The sequence below is a fragment of the Diadema antillarum genome, unplaced genomic scaffold (genome assembly GCF_040938485.1).
Source record: "Diadema antillarum isolate AM-2024a unplaced genomic scaffold, OU_Dant_1.0 scf00000165, whole genome shotgun sequence".
NCBI lineage: Eukaryota > Metazoa > Echinodermata > Echinoidea > Diadematoida > Diadematidae > Diadema > Diadema antillarum.
Window position 1 is genome coordinate 1,531,248 of NW_027271054.1, and position 19,395 is coordinate 1,550,642.

The 19,395-nt window shown below is 38.4% G+C and overlaps 1 protein-coding gene across 1 annotated transcript in view; it reads right to left on the minus strand.

The window, feature by feature from the left end:
- Positions 1-1,423: 1,423 nt before the first annotated feature.
- LOC139722455 (uncharacterized) overlaps positions 1,424-19,395 on the minus strand; it is a 78,688-nt gene continuing 60,716 nt past the window's right edge. Inside the window, exons 9-14 of the mRNA XM_071633749.1 lie at positions 13,077-13,153; positions 11,000-11,107; positions 9,765-9,932; positions 7,098-7,241; positions 5,039-5,120; positions 1,424-1,746 (exon numbers count right to left, since the gene is read on the minus strand). Coding sequence (XP_071489850.1) covers positions 1,597-1,746; positions 5,039-5,120; positions 7,098-7,241; positions 9,765-9,932; positions 11,000-11,107; positions 13,077-13,153 — 729 coding nt within the window. The 3' untranslated portion in view covers positions 1,424-1,596. The remainder of the gene's footprint in view (positions 1,747-5,038; positions 5,121-7,097; positions 7,242-9,764; positions 9,933-10,999; positions 11,108-13,076; positions 13,154-19,395) is intronic.

A 19,395-nucleotide genomic window follows, 5' to 3' on the forward strand; every position in this document is an offset into this window, starting at 1 on the left:
TTTATGGATAATCTAAACAACTGAAAAATATAAACTGACCGCTAAATTCTACTCTATAAAGTCTTAAGCAGCTGCAATACACTTCATCTATCCCAGATTTATTTACATACCAGGTAGGAAAAAGAGTAAACTTTAGTCACTGTACCATCTCAGAAGTTGTCACGTAGATATCTAGAAGTACTATCAAATTGAGAAACTTGAACATACGGAACATATGGAATTTTATGAAAATGATAGAATTCCCTAAACTCTCTAAACTAGTCACAATTATTGTCGAGAAATTACAGCAAACCTTAGATGTTGAGTATGCGATCTTTTTATCATCCCTGAACAAGTATTTTCTTATTTCACAATTTTGGCAGACACATATCCTGAGTGAATTCTCATACCATTTACATGCATATTATTACCACTGAAGGTGACTGCAGTCAGACGTCGGATATGAATATTGAATTCCTCTTCCTCCACCCCCCCCCCCCAAAAAAAAAAACCAACAACATAGAAGTAAAAGAAGTAATTGTAATAAGATAATTCTTCTCCAATTTGGCATGAGAAGTGTTGCACACTATCTCTAACATGTTTACTCTTATTTTTTGTAAACTATACATCTTTAATTCTATTGTGGGGGCCACAATGCATCTCTTCAAGGTTGCAAGGGCAAAATGTCTACTGCCACTGTAGCAAAAGAGACCTTACCATGTGCAACGATGGTGCTTGTTGATGCAACATTCATCTTGCGTGCCATGAAACCAATTGACGGACCGATCAAATACGAGGGATTGTAGACAACAGTTGAGTCAGGAAATTACACAGTGTATCTCTAATCTATTAGATTGCATATTTTCTTATTACATACCAGGTACACTAACATGGAATATCATACTTTAATAACTGGATGAATACTTCATTAATCTACTTCACTAAAATGCCCTCAGATGTACTTTTTTTGTCTCTTGGCTGTACCCAATGTCCTAAGTGTGGCTTCCCCCATCCCCCAAACAAATCTTCTTGAGATGATATTTGACTTAAGAATTGTTGTGCACAGCAAACTCAATATCAGATGAGCAGTGACTAGTGAAAAGTACACACAGCTTTTGCATTGTTTTGAATCCTTTAAAGTGTCTCCAACCAGGCCTCCTGCACATGGGACTAAGAACACTTGGACATCGCCCGACAACGAGTATTGCAGATGTGTCTGAGACACAAATGTTGTGGCATCCTACCACAAGAAGTGTTGTTTGATGTAACAAATATCATGGTCTTGTTTTTGTTGCACCTTGTCTCGCACCACCAACTACTGTAAAAGTGGAAATTTTCGCGGCGTTGAAATTTTCGCGCATTTCGTGCAACCAGAAATTAGCGCGAAAATAAAAGCATGTGAATATTTTTGCTTGCCATATGTTCATGTGCATGATGTCTTGATTCTGCGGAATTAAAAACAAGCGAAACTCATCTTAACCAGACGAGCGCGAAAAAATAAGTCACGCAAAAATATCCACTTTTACAGTATCATCCAGTGACCTTTTGGTGCACTTTTGGTCAATGCCATGCTTTAAGTGGTGGTCCCGAAGAGGAGGCGTTCAAAAGGGGCGCGCATTAGGCACTGACCGCCCAATCGAGCCATGCCATGATCTCTTCCTCGTAAGTCTCCATCCACCTGATGTTGGCCCTCGTCTGGTCCACTGCCTGGGCGAAGGCACGGGTCCCCGTCCCCTGCTCGGGATGCTCATCGATGAAATCCAACAACTGCGAGAAAAAAAGGTCAGTAATCACAGAGAGAGAGAGAGAAGAAAAGATCATTAGACTGGATGCATTGTCAATGAAATTGGCTTCTGGATGTGGTGCATTCTTGCTTTCTCTTATTTTTTCAAACATATTTCTATAAGATGCATACATAAACATGTGAAGTCAGTATGAACAAATATGATGTGACAATAGCTGGAGTCACACTGGCAAAAGATAACTGGTGAAACAAACTAATTATTAGTGGGGCAGATACAGGTATGTGAAAGAGATACTCGCATCCGGCGGAAATTATGAAATTTTGCATATAGGGGTATTTTGAGGCGCTGATTTGAAAAATTGCCGGATCCAAGAGATCTGGCCTCGGGGTCGGCCGCCATTTTGAATTCCAATATGGCCGCTGTCAAAGATCCCTACCTTCAGTTCTGATTGACACTAGCCATTGGAATTTGATATATAAAAGCATGGTGATATGATGACTTCAATAACAGACTTATTTGATATGTCTGACAAGCTGCACGGCAGCCAATTTGAGTTTTTATACATATTTGCCATGTTGGAGTGTCGAAAATCTCTATCTGGGGTTTGTAACTTAGGCTACCTGATTGAGCGCGCGTTTGTAACTGATACAGTGCACGCTGCTGTATTTACATTGTGACGTCAGTGAAAGGTGCATTATGCTTCCTTTTTGCTGCACTTTTTGACATGCCCATGAATGTTAGTCGTGATGTTTGTCTTCGTAGCCACATTGGAATTCAAAATAGCAGGCACTGCGTTTGTCAGACACATCACATTAGTTGATATTTTAACTCAGTATGTTAAAATACTTGTTCACACCTAATTTCAGGGTCTCTCACCACTTAGAAATCGAGATAAGGATTTTGAATATTTGTCGAGGTGGCCATATTGCAATTCAAACTGGCGGCCATTGGATGTTTGTCAGACACTCCAAATCAATCTGTCATCAAATTCAATGTATCAACATGCTCATGTGTACCAAATTTTGGTGCCACAGGTCATTCAGAACTGAAGATAGGGATCTCTGAATTTGTTTTGTGATGGCGGCCATATTGGAATTCAAAATGGCGGCCGACCCCATGGTCACATTTCTTGGATCCGGCAATATTTGAAATCAGCGCGCCAAAATACCCCTATATGCAAAATTTCATACTTTCCCCCGGATGTGAGCATATCGACCAATTTTTGCTACATATCTGCCCTACTATATTAGGTGATAACGATTTGCTGCCTTTTTCCATAACAAAATTTTGCTTCGCATTAGCAGATGCTCATTTCAACAGCTTAACAACAGAAAAGGTGAATATGTGGTTATGACTGGCTATGACAATATTTTTCTACATCTATCTCATCATATACAGTGGATTCCCTTTACAACAAATTCCTCGGGCGCGGCAGTTTTCTTCCGTTATATCGAAATTTTGTTATAACTGAACAAATAGACAATAAAAATACACAGAGCTGATAATGTTGTGGCCTGAATCTTTATTTCGATGTACTAAAATGAAAGATAAATGAAAGAAAATTTTTTTCCTCCACAATATAACATGAAGAATAGAGAAAAACTTAAAGGGAAGATAAACCCCAAGAGCAATGTGGATTGAGTGAAAGCAGCAACATTAGTAGAACACATCAGTGAAAGTTTGAAGAAAATCAGACAATCGATGCAAAAGTTATGAATTTTTAAAGTTTTGATGTTGGAACCGCTGGATGAGGAGACTACTAGAGGTTATGACGTATGAGTGGACAACAATACAGTACTCTCCGCGTAATCGGGTATCGCTTAAACGGGTACTCCGTTTAATTGGGTAGTAATGTCAAAATCAGTTCCAATGCACATTAAAATTACCTGATAATCGGGTTGCCTCTCCGCATAAATGACCCACATTTTATCTCAGCTATGACACTTTAAGAAATCATGAATGTCAAAGTTCATTTGGAGAGTGATTAAAAATGAAAACGAATATAATTACACATGTAGCTGGCACTCACAATTGCACAGACAGACAGGAGTTGAACACACTTCACTTGCGCTCCGAATGTGCCTTACAAGCACGTGTGTTAAGCATACAGTGTAGGTGTTTGGTGCAGTGTACAGTGCATGTACATACACATTGTGTGTGTCCAATGTGAATGAGACGTGTTCTTCTCTTAATCGGGTACTCCGCTTCATCGGGTAAGAAACGCTCTGCCCGAGCCTACCCGATTATGCGGAGAGTACTGTACCAACAAAATATAAAGAAAATTCTGCAAAAATCCATTTTCCATGAAAATGACAAATTCTATCAACTTGATATTGACATATGTTAAGGGTAGCAATTATTCCCCCTGCTTTCTGAAAGCGGTTGGTCCATTGCTCTTTCATAATTCTAGAAAAGTGCATTTTTGTTGAATTTCCTTTATATTTTCTTTGTATTGTTGTCCACTCATACGTCATATCCTCTAGTAGTCTCCTCATCCAGCGGTTCCAACACCAAAACTTTAACAATTCATAACTTTTGCATCGATTGTCCGATTTTCCTCAAATTTTCACTAATGTGTTCTACTAATGTTGCTGCTTTCACTCAATCCACATTGTTCTTTGGGTTTACCTTCCCTTTAAAAGATAAAGATACAGTGCCAAACCAGAAAAAATACTGTTTCTGGGATATAATGGTTTGAAAGCAAGGAGGAGGAGAAGCAGACTTTACACGCCAGCAGTATGGGGGCAGTGTGATATTAAAGTGGATAAGACTCTTGACTTTCAAATTGTTATCCAAAGTTCGAGTCTTGGCAAGTATGTATGTCCTTCAACAGTTTTCTTCTCTTTCTTTTTTTCAAAAATATCCATGATGTCCCTCTCGACTCGGGTGTTAAAATGGGTAACTCAATACTGGGGAATGAAATAGGTAAGGTCCTTTTGACGATCAGTACTAAAGCTGAAGAGGCTACCCTGGACAAAAAGACCTCACTCTTATTACTACAGATCCATGATGTCCCTCTCGACTCGGGTGTTAAAATGGGCAACTCAATACTGGGGAATGAAATAGGTAAGGTCCTTTTGACGATCAGTACTAAAGCTGAAGAGGCTACCCTGGACAAAAAGACCTCATACTTATTACTACAGTGCACTTCCATTAAAACAAACATGGTTATAACAAAACTCAGTAAACACAGTAAAAATTCAGGCCGCAATGTTATCCATGTTTTTATATTGCTTATTTGTTCGATTAAAATGGGAGTCCACTGAGGTGATAGTGTGCCTGCTTCTGGTCAGTATGCACTCCAGCAAACCTACCTCTTGTAGATCAAACTCGGTGTTGAAATGGGCCGTCACTGCTTCAATGAGGTCTGCAAAGGCAAAGAGACTGCTGCCATACCTGGGATGGGAAAGCAGCAATTGGAGCAAAAAGACTCATCGTCACGACGACATGCAAAGAAGCGTCTCAAAGTGATGATTATTTTAAGAACTAATCATGCCAACAATGATGACATTGATGACAAGGATGACTAGTAGAAGAGCTACACCAATGATAATGCTGATGCAACAAAGAAAATGGCGATTGAAGTGACAATAATGACAGGGCCGGCATTTGCATCGTACAAACAAAGAGATACATAAGATATCACCACTTTGGCACCCCCACCCCCACACTTTTTTTACCCTGGAAGTGCGTGAGTGTGGTAAGGCCTTTTTTTTTGCGCTGGATTTTGCTTGTCAGCTGAAGAAACCGGAAGTGGCACCAAAGTCTTAAGTGCCCTCCCCCCCTTTCGAAAACGTAGCACCGACCATGAATGATAAAGATGTTTGATGAAGACATTATGATAGTAATGATGAAAATGATGAAGATGATGATAAGAGTGATGATAGTGAAGCAACAATGATCGCAATGACAAAACGTCTTCTCAGATGGCTCATTGTGCCAGAGGTGAAAAACTGAACACTGAATTCTCAATGGGTAATGTCCTTAACTCAGTTTGTTGAACACACACTTGAAAAACTGGTGCTGGCATTCTGAAATCAGATAAGAACTAGAAAAGCACTCCGAGAGCGCAGACCTCCGCCAAGCAGTTACTTTCCACTGATGATTTTGCTTTTCCATAGAGATTAGTGATTTCCACCCATTGAAAAATTGCCCAATTTCCCAATATAGAAGCGTTTGTTACGTCATAAACCCTCAGATGCGCAGCGCGCCTCTCCCCAGCAGAAACTAGAGCACGCACTTCAGTGCGCTTGCAAACCTCAAATACGCGCAGCCTGAACTCTCAAGTTCATTGACCCTACCTGCCAAAATAGCAAAAATCTTTCATAAATTCCCCCAAAATTCTCGAATCACTACCAAAAGTTATTCATTTGTTACTCGTGTCATTCTCAACCTTTCCTGCAAGTTTCATCCCAATCTGTTGACTACTTTTTGAGTTATTTTGCACACGGACAAACTAACGAACGAACGAACACACAAACCAACGGTAACGAAAACATAACTTCCTCCCTTGGCAAAGGTAATGATAAAAATGGAAATCTAGTATACTCAGTTTAATGTCACGTTGTGCTCTGAAAATTTGCTGTGTGGCAGCACTATACATCAATCAAGAAAAATAAATGCACCATCACATCAAATTCTCAGAAGAGAATGACTGTAAAAACAAAACAGTTTTCTCTGTTATAGATAAGATAGCAGCAAACACGAAGTACAATATGAGAAATGATTATATCTACCTCCTTAATTGTCAGGCAATAAAAATCTGTCAATAAGTAACTATGCTTTCAACGTCGGCATCAGCCGAGATGGACGGGCGTTTCTCCCAGGCTTGGACCCCGTTTACAGTGCGGGGCTGGGCCAAGCCTAGCCTCAATTGCGGGGCCCAGCCCCGTAATTTTGTCTGTTTACACTGCCGGGCTCGGCCGCGCTTTTAATTCAAACCTTTCAATATTTTGTGGTAGTGGCGCTCTGCATGTAAACAATCGCAATTTGATATAGTCTTGTTTTCAGACCCTTTGCCAACTGGATTCCATGGCGACGAAGTCGCCGTTCGGGCAAAGGCCTTTGCCGAAGGAAAAATCCTTTGCAGGATAAAACCACCTTAAACTATACAAGCTTTCGACATTGAGGGGGTTAATATCCTAAACAGCGAAATGGTACGGGCAGAGGGTTTGGAAGCCAGACTAAAATTGGCCGTGCATTTGGCCGTCCAGTCTGCGTTTACACTGAGAAAAGGCCGGGCTCGGCCGCGGCCGAGACCACCTACAGAGCGAGGCCACATGCGAGGCCAATTTTGGCCCCGCATTTGGCCTTTTGCGCGTTTACACTGAAGCGGGGCTGGGCCTCGCACTGTAAACGGAGTCTTGTACTCACGTTCTGTAGAAGTAGTCCCAGTTGGACCTGAAGAAATCCCAGGCCAGGCCGTAACCTACAGGATTGTAGGCTACAGAGCTGATCACACGCACCGTGTCCTGGGAGCGGATGGTACCGTTTGCCTCGATGCTCATCTCAAGGTACCTGCGAGGACATCGAAGGAGGAATGTGGTAAACATGGCAACAGATTAGACTACAAAAATCAATCATCTACTATTACGTTAATATACTAATGAATTCAAGGGTAAATTTTGATTTCTACTACCTTCTGCTTGAAGTTAGATATTGCAATACTAGAGAAAGATGCAATACTATTTTTCAATGACATTATTTTCAATGACAAGCTTACAACTCACTGTACATTTCATAGGAGGAAGTAGCAAGACATCAAATATTTCAATCATGGGAATCCTCACACCTATTCCCCTTCCCCTTTCCTTCCCCTCCCTCCATATCTCACTCTTCTCTGCTCTGTCAATATAGACATCAGCATCAAATTTACATCCCTAAGATTTTGAAAGAAATGCAAGCAGCAAAGTTGACAGATTTCAAAAGACTAATTCTTTTCCCTTCTCCTCTTCTGTATCTACTTTTTGTCCTTCTCCTCTATCATTCTTCTCTTATCCATTTTAAAATTTCTTTGTCTGTTTGCCTTCATATGATTTCTCCTGAGCCGCAATAATTACAGCTCTTTACAAGCTACATTGTAAGTTTCGTCTCTGGGCACAGAATGGGGTTCGCTGTAAAGTTATGCATTAAAAACTCTAATCAAAACGACAATTTGTTTCTTTCTCCTCTGTCCAATATTCTCTTGCTCCAATCCTCCTTCCCCCACCATTTTCAACACCAAGACTGCAGCTGAAATTGTCTGTAGCACAACAAGAGCTTGCTTCAGAGCATGCGACAAGCCAAACTTGAAGTTTTTAGCAGTAAACTTCTTCTCCTGTATCCATCCTTATCTTTCTCTTTCACCTCTTAATTCTTCCTCCATCATTTTCTTTCTCTCATCATCTCTTCTTCCCTCCTCTCTAACTGCCCCTTTTCAATGTTTCTATCCATTTTGTCCTGTCTATGTCCTTGTTTCCTCAATTGTTGCGTGCATGTGTGTGTGCTTCTGTGTTCTCCCATTTCTTTACCCTTTTTCATCTACACTTGCAATCAATTGAGTGACCCACATCTCTGCATACTTGTCTATATGTGGGACTGTCTATCCGAAAACCCAACAATCTTGTTTGAACGATTTAATTCAGGTGAAACATTTGTCTCTCTTTCTTTTCTGTTATATACTTTCTATTACACTGACATTTTGTTCTCACTGTTCTTATATCTACATATTTTTGTATTACACTGACATTACATTATCATTGAATTTGAAAGAAATTGTGATCTTGGAAAGAGATCTGAATCTGAGAAAGAATTACCGGTAAAAAAAAAACTAGAAATGTCGCTAAGGCGACTGCTATGCCTCCGCCATAATGCATGATTCTCCTAATAGGTCTATAGTACATGTGGACAATGCATAATTACATTTTCACAATATTGGCAAATATTGAAATTTCATGTTTGTCACAAATGTGTTGAATGTTCACCTTCCTTTACCTAGGTTTAATTAGATGAATAGGAGAGCATGTATTTGGGGATTCAAGGACTTTAACTTGACTTTGACCCATTCATAAGTGTATGAATACTGTAATTTTCAAGGTATGGAGAAAAAGTGTAATTTCTGTATTGAAAAGTACACTGTTACCATTTTCTTTTGGCCTTTGACCCTAAAATTCATAGGATAATCACTGTCTGGCAGAACATGCATAAATATGTAGTAAGTTTCAAGATAACTTGAGCCACTTTTGAGATATGGCGGAAAAAGTTAGTTCAGCACTTTCCCTTGATCTTTGACCTTTTGACCTTTGAGGCAACCCCCCCCCCCCCCAAAAAAAAAAAAAAAAAAAAAAGAGAAAAAGAAACTTTCCGGATAATCTAGGTTATACATGCATACACCAAGTGTAAAAAAAAAAATTGCTGGCATTACATAAATATGAGGGAAATAGTAACAATTTGAAGTGTTGCACTTGACCTTTGACCCCTGATCTTTGACCCTATGAACCCTAGATTCTCTAGATAATAACTGCCAGTCAGTACATGTTTATATACTATGTTCAATGAAGATACCTTGAACAATTTCCAAGGTACGGAGAAAAAAAGCGAAGTTTTAATATTTTAACTTGACCTTTTGACCTTTGACCTTTGACCTCATGACCCAAAACTTTCACCAGAGAATCTTAATTGGGTAATACATGTATACACTAAGTTTCAAGAAAATATCTTCAGGCATTGCATAGATATGGAGGAAATAGTGAAATTTTACGTATTTGACCTTGACCTTTTGACCTTTGACCTTGACCATGTGCACCCAAAAGTTGATAGGCACAACTTCACCCCCTAATACACATACATGCCAAGTTTCATTAGGATACCTTAAAAGGTTTTGATAGTTACCCTGTCCACAAAATTTATTACGGACGGACGGAAGGACGGACGGACGGACGGACGGACGGACGGACGGACGGAAGGACGGACGGACGGACAACCCGAAAACATAATGCCTCCGGCACCACTTCGTGGCGGAGGCATAAAAAAAAAAATCTTTGGGGAGGACAAGCAACTTACGTCTGAAGGATCCAAGGAAGTTTGCTGCATCCCATGGCTGACAGCAAGATGGTTTTCTCCGTGGCAACCAGAGTGTTGATGTACTCGGTGTAGGCATGATACCACTCCTCTTGGCCTCCTTCAGCGATGGCAGTGCAGTACACTGTGCTCCTCTGATTGGCTGGAACACTATGACACAATGAGACAAATTTGTATAGCGCAGCAACTATGTAAACATACTCTACTGAGCTGTGATGTAACAGAGCTCCTAACATTGTTACTGACTAGACACACAAACAATAAGTAACAAATAAATCAAAGGTTTCTGAAAAAAAGGTAAGTCTTCAACAAAGAATCGAAGACAGCAAGTGAAGGGGCCTTCCTCATTTTCTCACATAATTTATTCCACAGTTTTTGGAGCAGCACAACTGAAGGTACAATCCCCCCAAATTAGTTTGTTTAAGTGAGGTTGCTTTTGAAGCAACTTATCCTGTGTACTTCAAAAATTATATGAATATGGATATGATTTCACTGATATCAATTCTGATAAATAACCAGGTACTTGGCCATTCAGTGCTTTATAAATATATAAAAAAATCTCAAAGGCAATTCTCTGCCTTACTGGCAACCACTGTAACTCCATCAAAATATGTAATATGAGAACAAAACAGATTGATGTGTGTCGTATCAGGGCAATTCACCTGAGTATCGCAAGTCCACTTTTCATGCACTCTTGAAGACTCTTACATATACTGTAAAACGAGGAATTTTCGCGGGCATTTTAATTTCGCAAATTTCGCGAGCGCCAAGATTCGGGAAATTAAAATGCACGCGAAAGTCCTTGTTTACACGAACGCCAGTGGCATTTCGCGAAAATTTCATGCCACGAAAAAGGCTGTCGGCTCCAATTCCCGAAAAATTCATGCCGCGAATATATCATGTTTTACAGTACCTGCCATGTACAATGTGCTTTACAGAAAGTTGGACTATGCAGTTTGAAAAATAAAAAAATATTTAAGCTCTATCACTTCTTTATATTCTAGTGAGGAATTTAATCATATATTCCTTAATTGAGGAGGCTTGGGCCCCCTGTGGCCCCCAAGAACCTCATGGTTCCAATTCGAACACAATGAGATCCTACGAATGAGGGACGACGGACAAAGAGCGATCGCAATAGCTCACTTGAGCCTTTGGCTCAGGTGAGCTAAAAAAAGATGATTAAAGAAAAAGAAAGAAAGAAAGAAAGAGAAACTTACGCGATATTGGGATCCTGCATCCACATTGCATACTTTTCAGTAGCATTTGCGACACAATTTGGGTTGCTATAGTCACACGAGAGGCCAATTGCAATCACTCGTCCAAGCCTGGAGAAAAAAAGACAACAAAAATAGATTTTGTACCTATCCCTTTGCCTCTGTATGGTACATGTCTTCCTAGAGACTCAAGAGAAAGACAAGAGATGAAGGTGTCTGGATATATGTTCCAACTTCATCATGTCATTTTATTATTTTTTTTTTTGTGACATGGATTCAGCTCAGTTTACAGTGAGGTGACCACCCAGTGAGCAGTATACAGGAAACAGGTTTGAACCTCATTGAAGTTCTGTTTTTTTATTCTGCACATCCACTATTTACACAGATCAGCAAATGTAGTCTCTCTTTATACAAAGAAGTATAACAAAAAATATCTAATCATCATCCATTTGCACTGCTTCTGCTTTTGTATTAAGTGATCCACATTTTACAAACTGTGCCTTTCAGTGGACCACTTTTTTCCAGTGTTATATTCACTTTTTTTTTCCAGCCTTCCAAAGTGTACATTGCTATTCTTAGTTATTTTGCAAAATTGCATATAATAGTTAAAATTATATACTTTATGATCTGTATATTATGTATTCTTACAAAACGATGAAACAATAATTGTGTAATGTATGCTTTGTGTTTTGTTTCAATTTTTTGTTGGATCGACAGAAATAAATGCCAACTGAACTGAGAACACAAAAATGACATTATAATGACAACTATAATGATCTTTACTCTGCTGTGGTGATCAGTTAAGATGTCCTGAAGCTTATTGTTGATGGGCAAGACTTATAATTGACCCTCCTCAAGAACCCTTAGGTATTACAATGGTCTTCTTGCATTCTTCTATCTAATCTACTTTGTCTGTCAAAATTACGCTGTGAACAACTTTCAGGAGATAAAAAGTATGGCCGCTAAAGGGTGCCTGCAAACTTTGGGTTTTAAGGACATTAATGTCATCAGTGAGCTTAAAGGACAAGCTCACTCAAATATATTTCTGGATTGATCTAATGCATCATTATTATTATAGATCACATCAGTGGGGGTTGATGAAAATCAAATAACCTGTTCAAAAGATATGAATGTTTGAAGTTACAGTCCTGCCACAGCTTGATGAAAAGACTACAACAGTTTGTAATATCACTGCAAGTTAAGTAAATGTAAAGAGAATTCTACAAAATTCAATTTTATTATGAAAAGTGCACATTCCCTTGACTTGTCACTGACATATATTACAGGAATTATTCCCCCTGCTTTCTGAAAGAGGTACGTCAAGTGCTTTTAATTATGGTAGAAAAATGGAAATATCATGAATTTTCCTGATATTTTCTTTAAATCATTCTAGAATTGCATGTAAGAACAATAAGTGAAAAGTCATAACTTTGGAAAAGATTCTCTGATTTTCACTCAAACTTTCACTGATGTGTTCTACTAATATTGCTGCACTCACTTGATCCACAAATACACACATATTAGGGTGAAATAGTCCTTTGAACTGCATAACTATGTAGTTTGGCAATCAACAGTGGTGGACCACTTGATAACTACATCTCAAACGGAGGTGGGGGTGGGGACGGGCGGAATTATTTCTGACATCTTGTAAATCAAAATTTGAAATGCTTAAAGGAAACTGAAACCAAAAGAGGAATGTAGATTGAGTGAAAGCAGCAACATTAGTAGAACACATCAGTAAATGTTTGAGGAAAATCAGACAATCGATGCAAAAGTTATGAATTTTTAAAGTTTTGGTGTTAGAACCGCTGGATAAGAAAACTACTAGAGGTTATGATGTATGTGTGGACAAAAATATAAAGAAAATATAAGGGGAACTCCACAAAAACTCACTTTTCTAGCATAATGAGAGAGCACTTGACTATTAACCGCTTTCAGAAAGCAGGGGGGATAATTGCTACCCCTAAATTATGTCAATATCAATTTGATGGAATGTGTAATTTTCATGAAAAATGAATTTTTCCACATTTTTCTTTAGGTTTGGCAATCCCTTTAAATACAGATGTAGCTTCACACTCACTGGTCAAGATGAGACCCTGTACCGTCCTCCCAGCCAACGTAGTTGTAGAATGGCATCACCTGTTGCATCATATAAGTCTGAAGACAAAGAAATCCAAATAACATGACATATCATGTCATGGCTTGAAGGTCAAATATCCCTCATGTAAAAGTCACAAAAGTTTGCATGGTTGAAGAAAAATGTCTCCCGACATTACATATAAAATCTTATGGTAATACTGTACACCTCAAAGATTATTGTGGAAAGAATAATGGCTCTGTTTTGTTTTGTTTTGGTCCGCATGAATTCACGAGAATCTATACCGGCAGTATTTATTCCCCCTCCATCATAAAGATGATTCCCCTTTTATTATTCTGATTATTATTCTGATGGCAGGTCTTTCTTTGCATGGTTGAAGAAAAATGTCTCCCAACATCACATATAAAATCTTATGGTAGTACACCTCAAAGATTATTGTGGCAAGAATAATGGCTCTGTTTTGTTTTGGTTTTTTTTTTTTTTTTTGTTGTTGTTGTTGTTTTTTTGGTTTTTTTTTGGGGGGGGGTCTGCATGAATTCACGAGAATCTATACCTGTTGTATTAATTCAACCTCCATCATAAAGACGGGATTATTCTGATGGAAGGTCTGAATAAAGTACCTCGACAATATACCACCACATGAGAGGAATCTGATATTCAGGGTTGTTAAAGGGTTCGACACCGAAGTTAGATTCTAACTCTGCCATATTGCCTAGTGAGAATTAAATTTCTGGGCTAATTCAAGGTTGCCATGGCAATACCCATCATGTATGACTCTTGCAAAGTTCATTGAAAATGCATGTTTCAGAAAATCATGAATGTCCATCATCAGGGCAGCATTATTTTATAAAATTCTATAGTTTTCCTTCACTTTCTTTTTGCCTCTTCGGCATAGACAAGATTCTACAAATCCTATGCAGATTGTTTGAAATAATGTCTGAAATATGATTTGCAGATTGCTGGAAGTAATGTCAGAAATACAGAAAATATGTAATAATGCCCTAAATTGTAGCGGAAAACAAAAAAAGCTGCTGAAAACTGCTTATCTACTAGTGGCAAGCCAATGGAGTAAAATGGAGTCAAAAGGGGGGCCCAAGCTTTTGATCCTAACAGAATCTTTGTCATAGGCAAAATGACCAAAATGAATGCACTTAAATGAACGAAAAGACTCTCTTGCCAGCCTTGAAAAGAGTGTGACATACCCTTGTCTATTTCATTATGTTTAATATACATGTACAAGTCATGCTCAAATCCACCTAAGGTACTGTAAAGTGTTTAACTTTATTCTTTTATTTCTGAATATGAATCCTAGCTAGAGTGATGGCTGTATTCAAGCTTCGCATATTTTCCCTTTATAGTGATTTCAATATATTTGCGTAATTCATTGCATCACTCCTGACTAAACAAACATATACATACATTTTTCTTTTTTGAATAATGGATTCATGAAATCATGTATTTATTATATGAAATTCTGGGTGAGTTTTGGAGAAAAAGGACAACAAGCATCCTCATGTAACAACACGCAAATATATCAACTTTGATCCTGACATAAATGCAGTTTGGAAACATATATTTATTTGTTCATTACTGTACTCAGCGACCTTGGATTTGACCACTAGCTAAATTGTTGTAAGTTGCAATTCGTGTTAAAATAAGACTCCCTATCAAAATATATGGCATATTATTTTCTATGATGATTTTTATTACACTGTAATTCTATGTTTGAAGTAATATATAATTGGTTTCTTGATAGTTGTCATATAATTATTTTATCAACAAAGACTGAATTATGAAAAATATATAATATATATATGGCATATACGGTATATGATCAGCCTGTGTGTGCATGCAATACTGTATACGCCATATATTTCGCGAGTCTAAATTTTCGCGAATCGGGAATTCCTGACGATTTCACGAGTGGTTAGATTCGCGATCGTGGAGTCCTGTACTGAACGGAGAAATGTACACATGTATGTCACATTCACATCGGGATTAGAGTCGATATTATTCGTGTGTCTTTAAGTTCAAGAATAGCACCTGACTCGTGAAATATTCGGCGTATACAGTATTTGCTATAAAAAAACAAAACAGATAAGGATACAAGAAGACACAGCCTCGTAAATCTGTGGCTGAAAAACAGAACTAACATTGTTGCATTATGGATGCGCTCATGAGTTCGAGGCATATTAATCTCACTCTCTCCCCCATCATTTGTCTGAAATGAAGCACTCGGGGCTGAATCATCCTTCCCATGACCTTAACAGAATCCAATCAATCTTCCTCTCCTCCTCCAATCACAATCGATCCTGCATACTTCACATTGGCAATAACGCAACACTTCTGGGTGTCTTGTGTGACCAATGATTGGTATCACATGAGCTAATCTCACTGGTGGCTTTAGAGCCCCATCAGAGTTGCAATTGTTGTTGTTTTTTTTAAGTCAGCAGTCAGAGTTGCAACTGTTGTTGTTTTATTAAGACTCAGTAGTAACATTTGCACTAGCACTGAACATGAAATGACTCATTTAAAGGAAACTGCCAACTTATGAAAGACTATTGCTTACATTTTTGTTTTGAAAAGCACATGCCAATGACATATCTTTAGCATGGTTATGACTTTTGTTTTGAGCAAACCAAGAAATAACTGATGCTGTTCCAGGAATTTATCGAGTATACACTATTCCATCCAGGCCTTTGCTCTGATTGTGCTTTTTCTATAATATGTGGATATGAATGCTTTCTGTTTACAAATTATTAGTTCCACTACACTAGTAGTAATAGACTAATACTCATACACTAACACACTGATAGTAAAGTATTGGTTGCAAGCACATGAATTGTGATACATACATATATGTTTATGACTGGAATATTTGCCAAATCAAGAGAGAAAGAAAAAAAGGTCTTTGTCTTGCAGAACTCTTGACGTTCTAGCATTCATTTCTGTGTCAATAGAGTACAGATTTTTGTTCTATACATAGTGAAACACAATTTGTGACCCTGCATCACAAAACCAACAAAAAGTCGCCAGACATGGATTTTTAGTTAAGGGTAGATTCTCAAAGAGCAGACTCTAAGCTTTAAAATAATGTATAACTCAATTCAAATGGACTCCCCTAACCTATCTAAGTACTGGAAAGAAAGTACACACTTTGGAAAAGTGTTAACTGAAAAAAGAGGTTCTGAAGTACAGGGTCTACTCACGCACTTAATCTTTACCAAGCCGCGCTAGCTGTGCAATGAAAGGGACAAAACACAGGATGTAAACCACTGGAGCAACAACAAGGAAGGGATTATCAGATTAAGCTGAAATTAAGCATATTATATCAACCCATTTTGTCCATGATTAATGCCAACTTCCAAAGAAGCAGCATTATATCCTTTCAAAAGTTATTACACTTGAAAGTGAAGAGTGTGCAAAGGATTTCAAGAAATGAAAAGGGGCCTCTAAGACGTTCCCTGATCATTCTACTCTCCTCCCCAAAAAGGGTTGCAGAAAAACTGCTGAAATTAAACTTTCCCATTCATGTTATGATCCCAAACTATAGAATAATGTAGAAGAAGGAAAGCTCTTTCAGAAAATGAGAAAAACTTAAGATTGACTCGGCTGACCTATTTCACCCTTTTTGAATCCTCACGTAAAATCAAGGGGTGAGATTTTTTGCTGGTTTTGTGATGCACGGTCACATTTACTGTAGACATAAGAGGTGAAAACTACAGTAGGGTCAGTGTATGGCACAAAACACAAGAAATACATGAGTGTAACGTCACTAATACAAACTACACCCAAAATCTCCCTATACACTGTACAGATCTCCCCATGTCCATCCTGAAGTTCAATTCTTTTAAAAATACATCATTACTCAATGAAGAAAAGCAAAAATCGACATAGGAAAGTACACTTTCATCATGAGCTTTAAATGAAAATCACACGGCCATGACAAGTTAAGCCGAGCTCTGCACAGTTGCCATGGCTACAAAGTAAGTTTGCTCATTGTATTGTACAATGGAGGCTTTTATTTTTGCCTGCAGGAGCTAAAAAGGAAAGAAAAAAGTGTTCTCCCCTCGGAGAGACGAGTGTATCACACCTGCTTCTGAAGCTGTGATGCAGCTGACGGGCTGTATTCTGGGGGAGAGCCTGAACATGTGGCCGATCTCCTGGGACCATCTGGCTTAATGTACCCCAGGTTTGGGCTTGGGCTCTTCCAAGGCCTAGTTCCACTTCACACAATGCATAAAAAGTGCTTTGCAAATGCATGGAATGCCATTTAATGGGACCCTTTTGATTTTTCCCTCATTTTAGAAAAACACACACACTAGAAACATCTCACTGATTGCATGCATTAATAAACAATTCATTTATTGCAAATTTTCCATTGAATTCTCACATACTAAGAAAGCCATTACATTATCCATCAGAATCCTGGTTAACTCACTATGGAAATGCTGAAATTGAATTTTCTCACTCAGAAATCTATTCGCCACATAGCACCTTACTTAAAATCATAATGCTAGTAAACATGAAGTAAACTGAAAAATTTTACTTCTTTTTGCTAGTTCCTCTGAAGTAATTTGTTTCACTTCTAAAAGTAATACACAAAATATTAAACATTAATAAGAGCACCAGGAAACAACCTGCAAAGTCGGTTTGGAACAATCAGATACATCAAGCAAAGGTGTGTGTGATTTCAAGCCATTCCAAAAACATTGAGGGCATTCCTACTAATGGGCGTCTGCCTGAATTAGTTTCTTTAACATTGTAACTGGTTTGCATTCAGTGCAATGTTTTTTGGCCAGATTATATCGCTTTTAGGTATTCCCCCTCCTGTTATTCAATCAACTTGTGCATAACTTCCGGTTCTTGAGCATGATACGTAATCACTATGTGGCTACAGCAAAAGAATAATGATGATAATAAAATAACAATAACAATAATGATGATGATGATAATACTACTACTACTACTACTACTACTAATTGTTATTATTACAATTAAGATAATAATAATTGGGCATTCATGACATTTGCTATATAGGCAAAATTCAATCCTGGATCATGTGATTTACTCTCTGTAAAACATTTGATTAAAAACCTGAATCATTATCATAAAGTGCCACTTCATTTGCATAAGTAGAACGCTGAAGAACCTGTTGAAGCTGAGCGTGAATTTTATACTGTAAAAGATGAAAGTTACTACAGACTCAAAGGGATACCATTCAAAATGAAATCTCCTATTCAGGAACTCTAAGGGAAAAACAAAACAAAACAAAACCAACTACCACTAAAAGAGTTCGATGTGGTTGCAAACTATTGGGGAGAGGTATTGTACCCTGTAACAGAAGACGTTTCAGGTATGAGAGAAAAATGGCGTATGGTGGTGACAGAGAGGAAAATGGATGCGGCCATCCATTAAGAGCGGTAAATTTGCTGCTGGATTACATTCCACTTCCTTGGTGTCGCCGCGGCTCTCTTAATCCCACGGCAACTTACGGAGAGGCAAGGGGGGACGGATCCACCAACATTAATGCCTGCAAATGAATCCCACCAGAGCCCTGATCAAATAAAAAGCAATTCGGAATCTTCCAGGAAAGTTGTGGACATTCGCGAGAGCGGAGTAGGGGGGAAAGGAGCGGGTGGAATCAGCGCTTGATGAAAAAAACACAAAGTCTGCATATGGAAGTGGAAAATGCCGGAAAAGTGTCTAAATTGACAGCCAAAGACTTGTGATTTGATAGGTAATGTGTGAAAGCGATGAGACATGTTGGAGTTGAAGGGTATATTGATCATGGTGGTGTCTCTTCTTACTGCTTCCCTTCACATCTTTGTGTGAATTGACATTCTTATAGTAATACAGAGGGAGACTCAATGAGTCTTTTCCCACACTTTTCAGTCTCTGATAAAAAACAACAACAGAAAGAGAGAAAAGACTTTGCCTGATAAAAAACTTAGCAAGTTTGTTTGGTATGTCACATCAAATTATCATCAGTTTCAGTCAATTGCATGATTTTGGTAAGCTGATCTCACTTTCTACAAATTACATAATTTTTGTTTTTGCTACAGTAGACATTTCACAACACATTGGTCAAGAAGTGGTCTCTTTCTTCTTCAACCATGTCTAAAGTGTACAAGTAACTACTAGTATATTAGTACCCCGCTGCACAGTGAGTGATTAATTGGTGAAATATTCCCCCCCCCCCCCGCATGCATCAAGTCACTTTGTTTATTTTCCACTGCAGAATATTGAGGATATGGTATCTTATCCCATCTACTGTAATCCACTTTAACTGTAAACATGA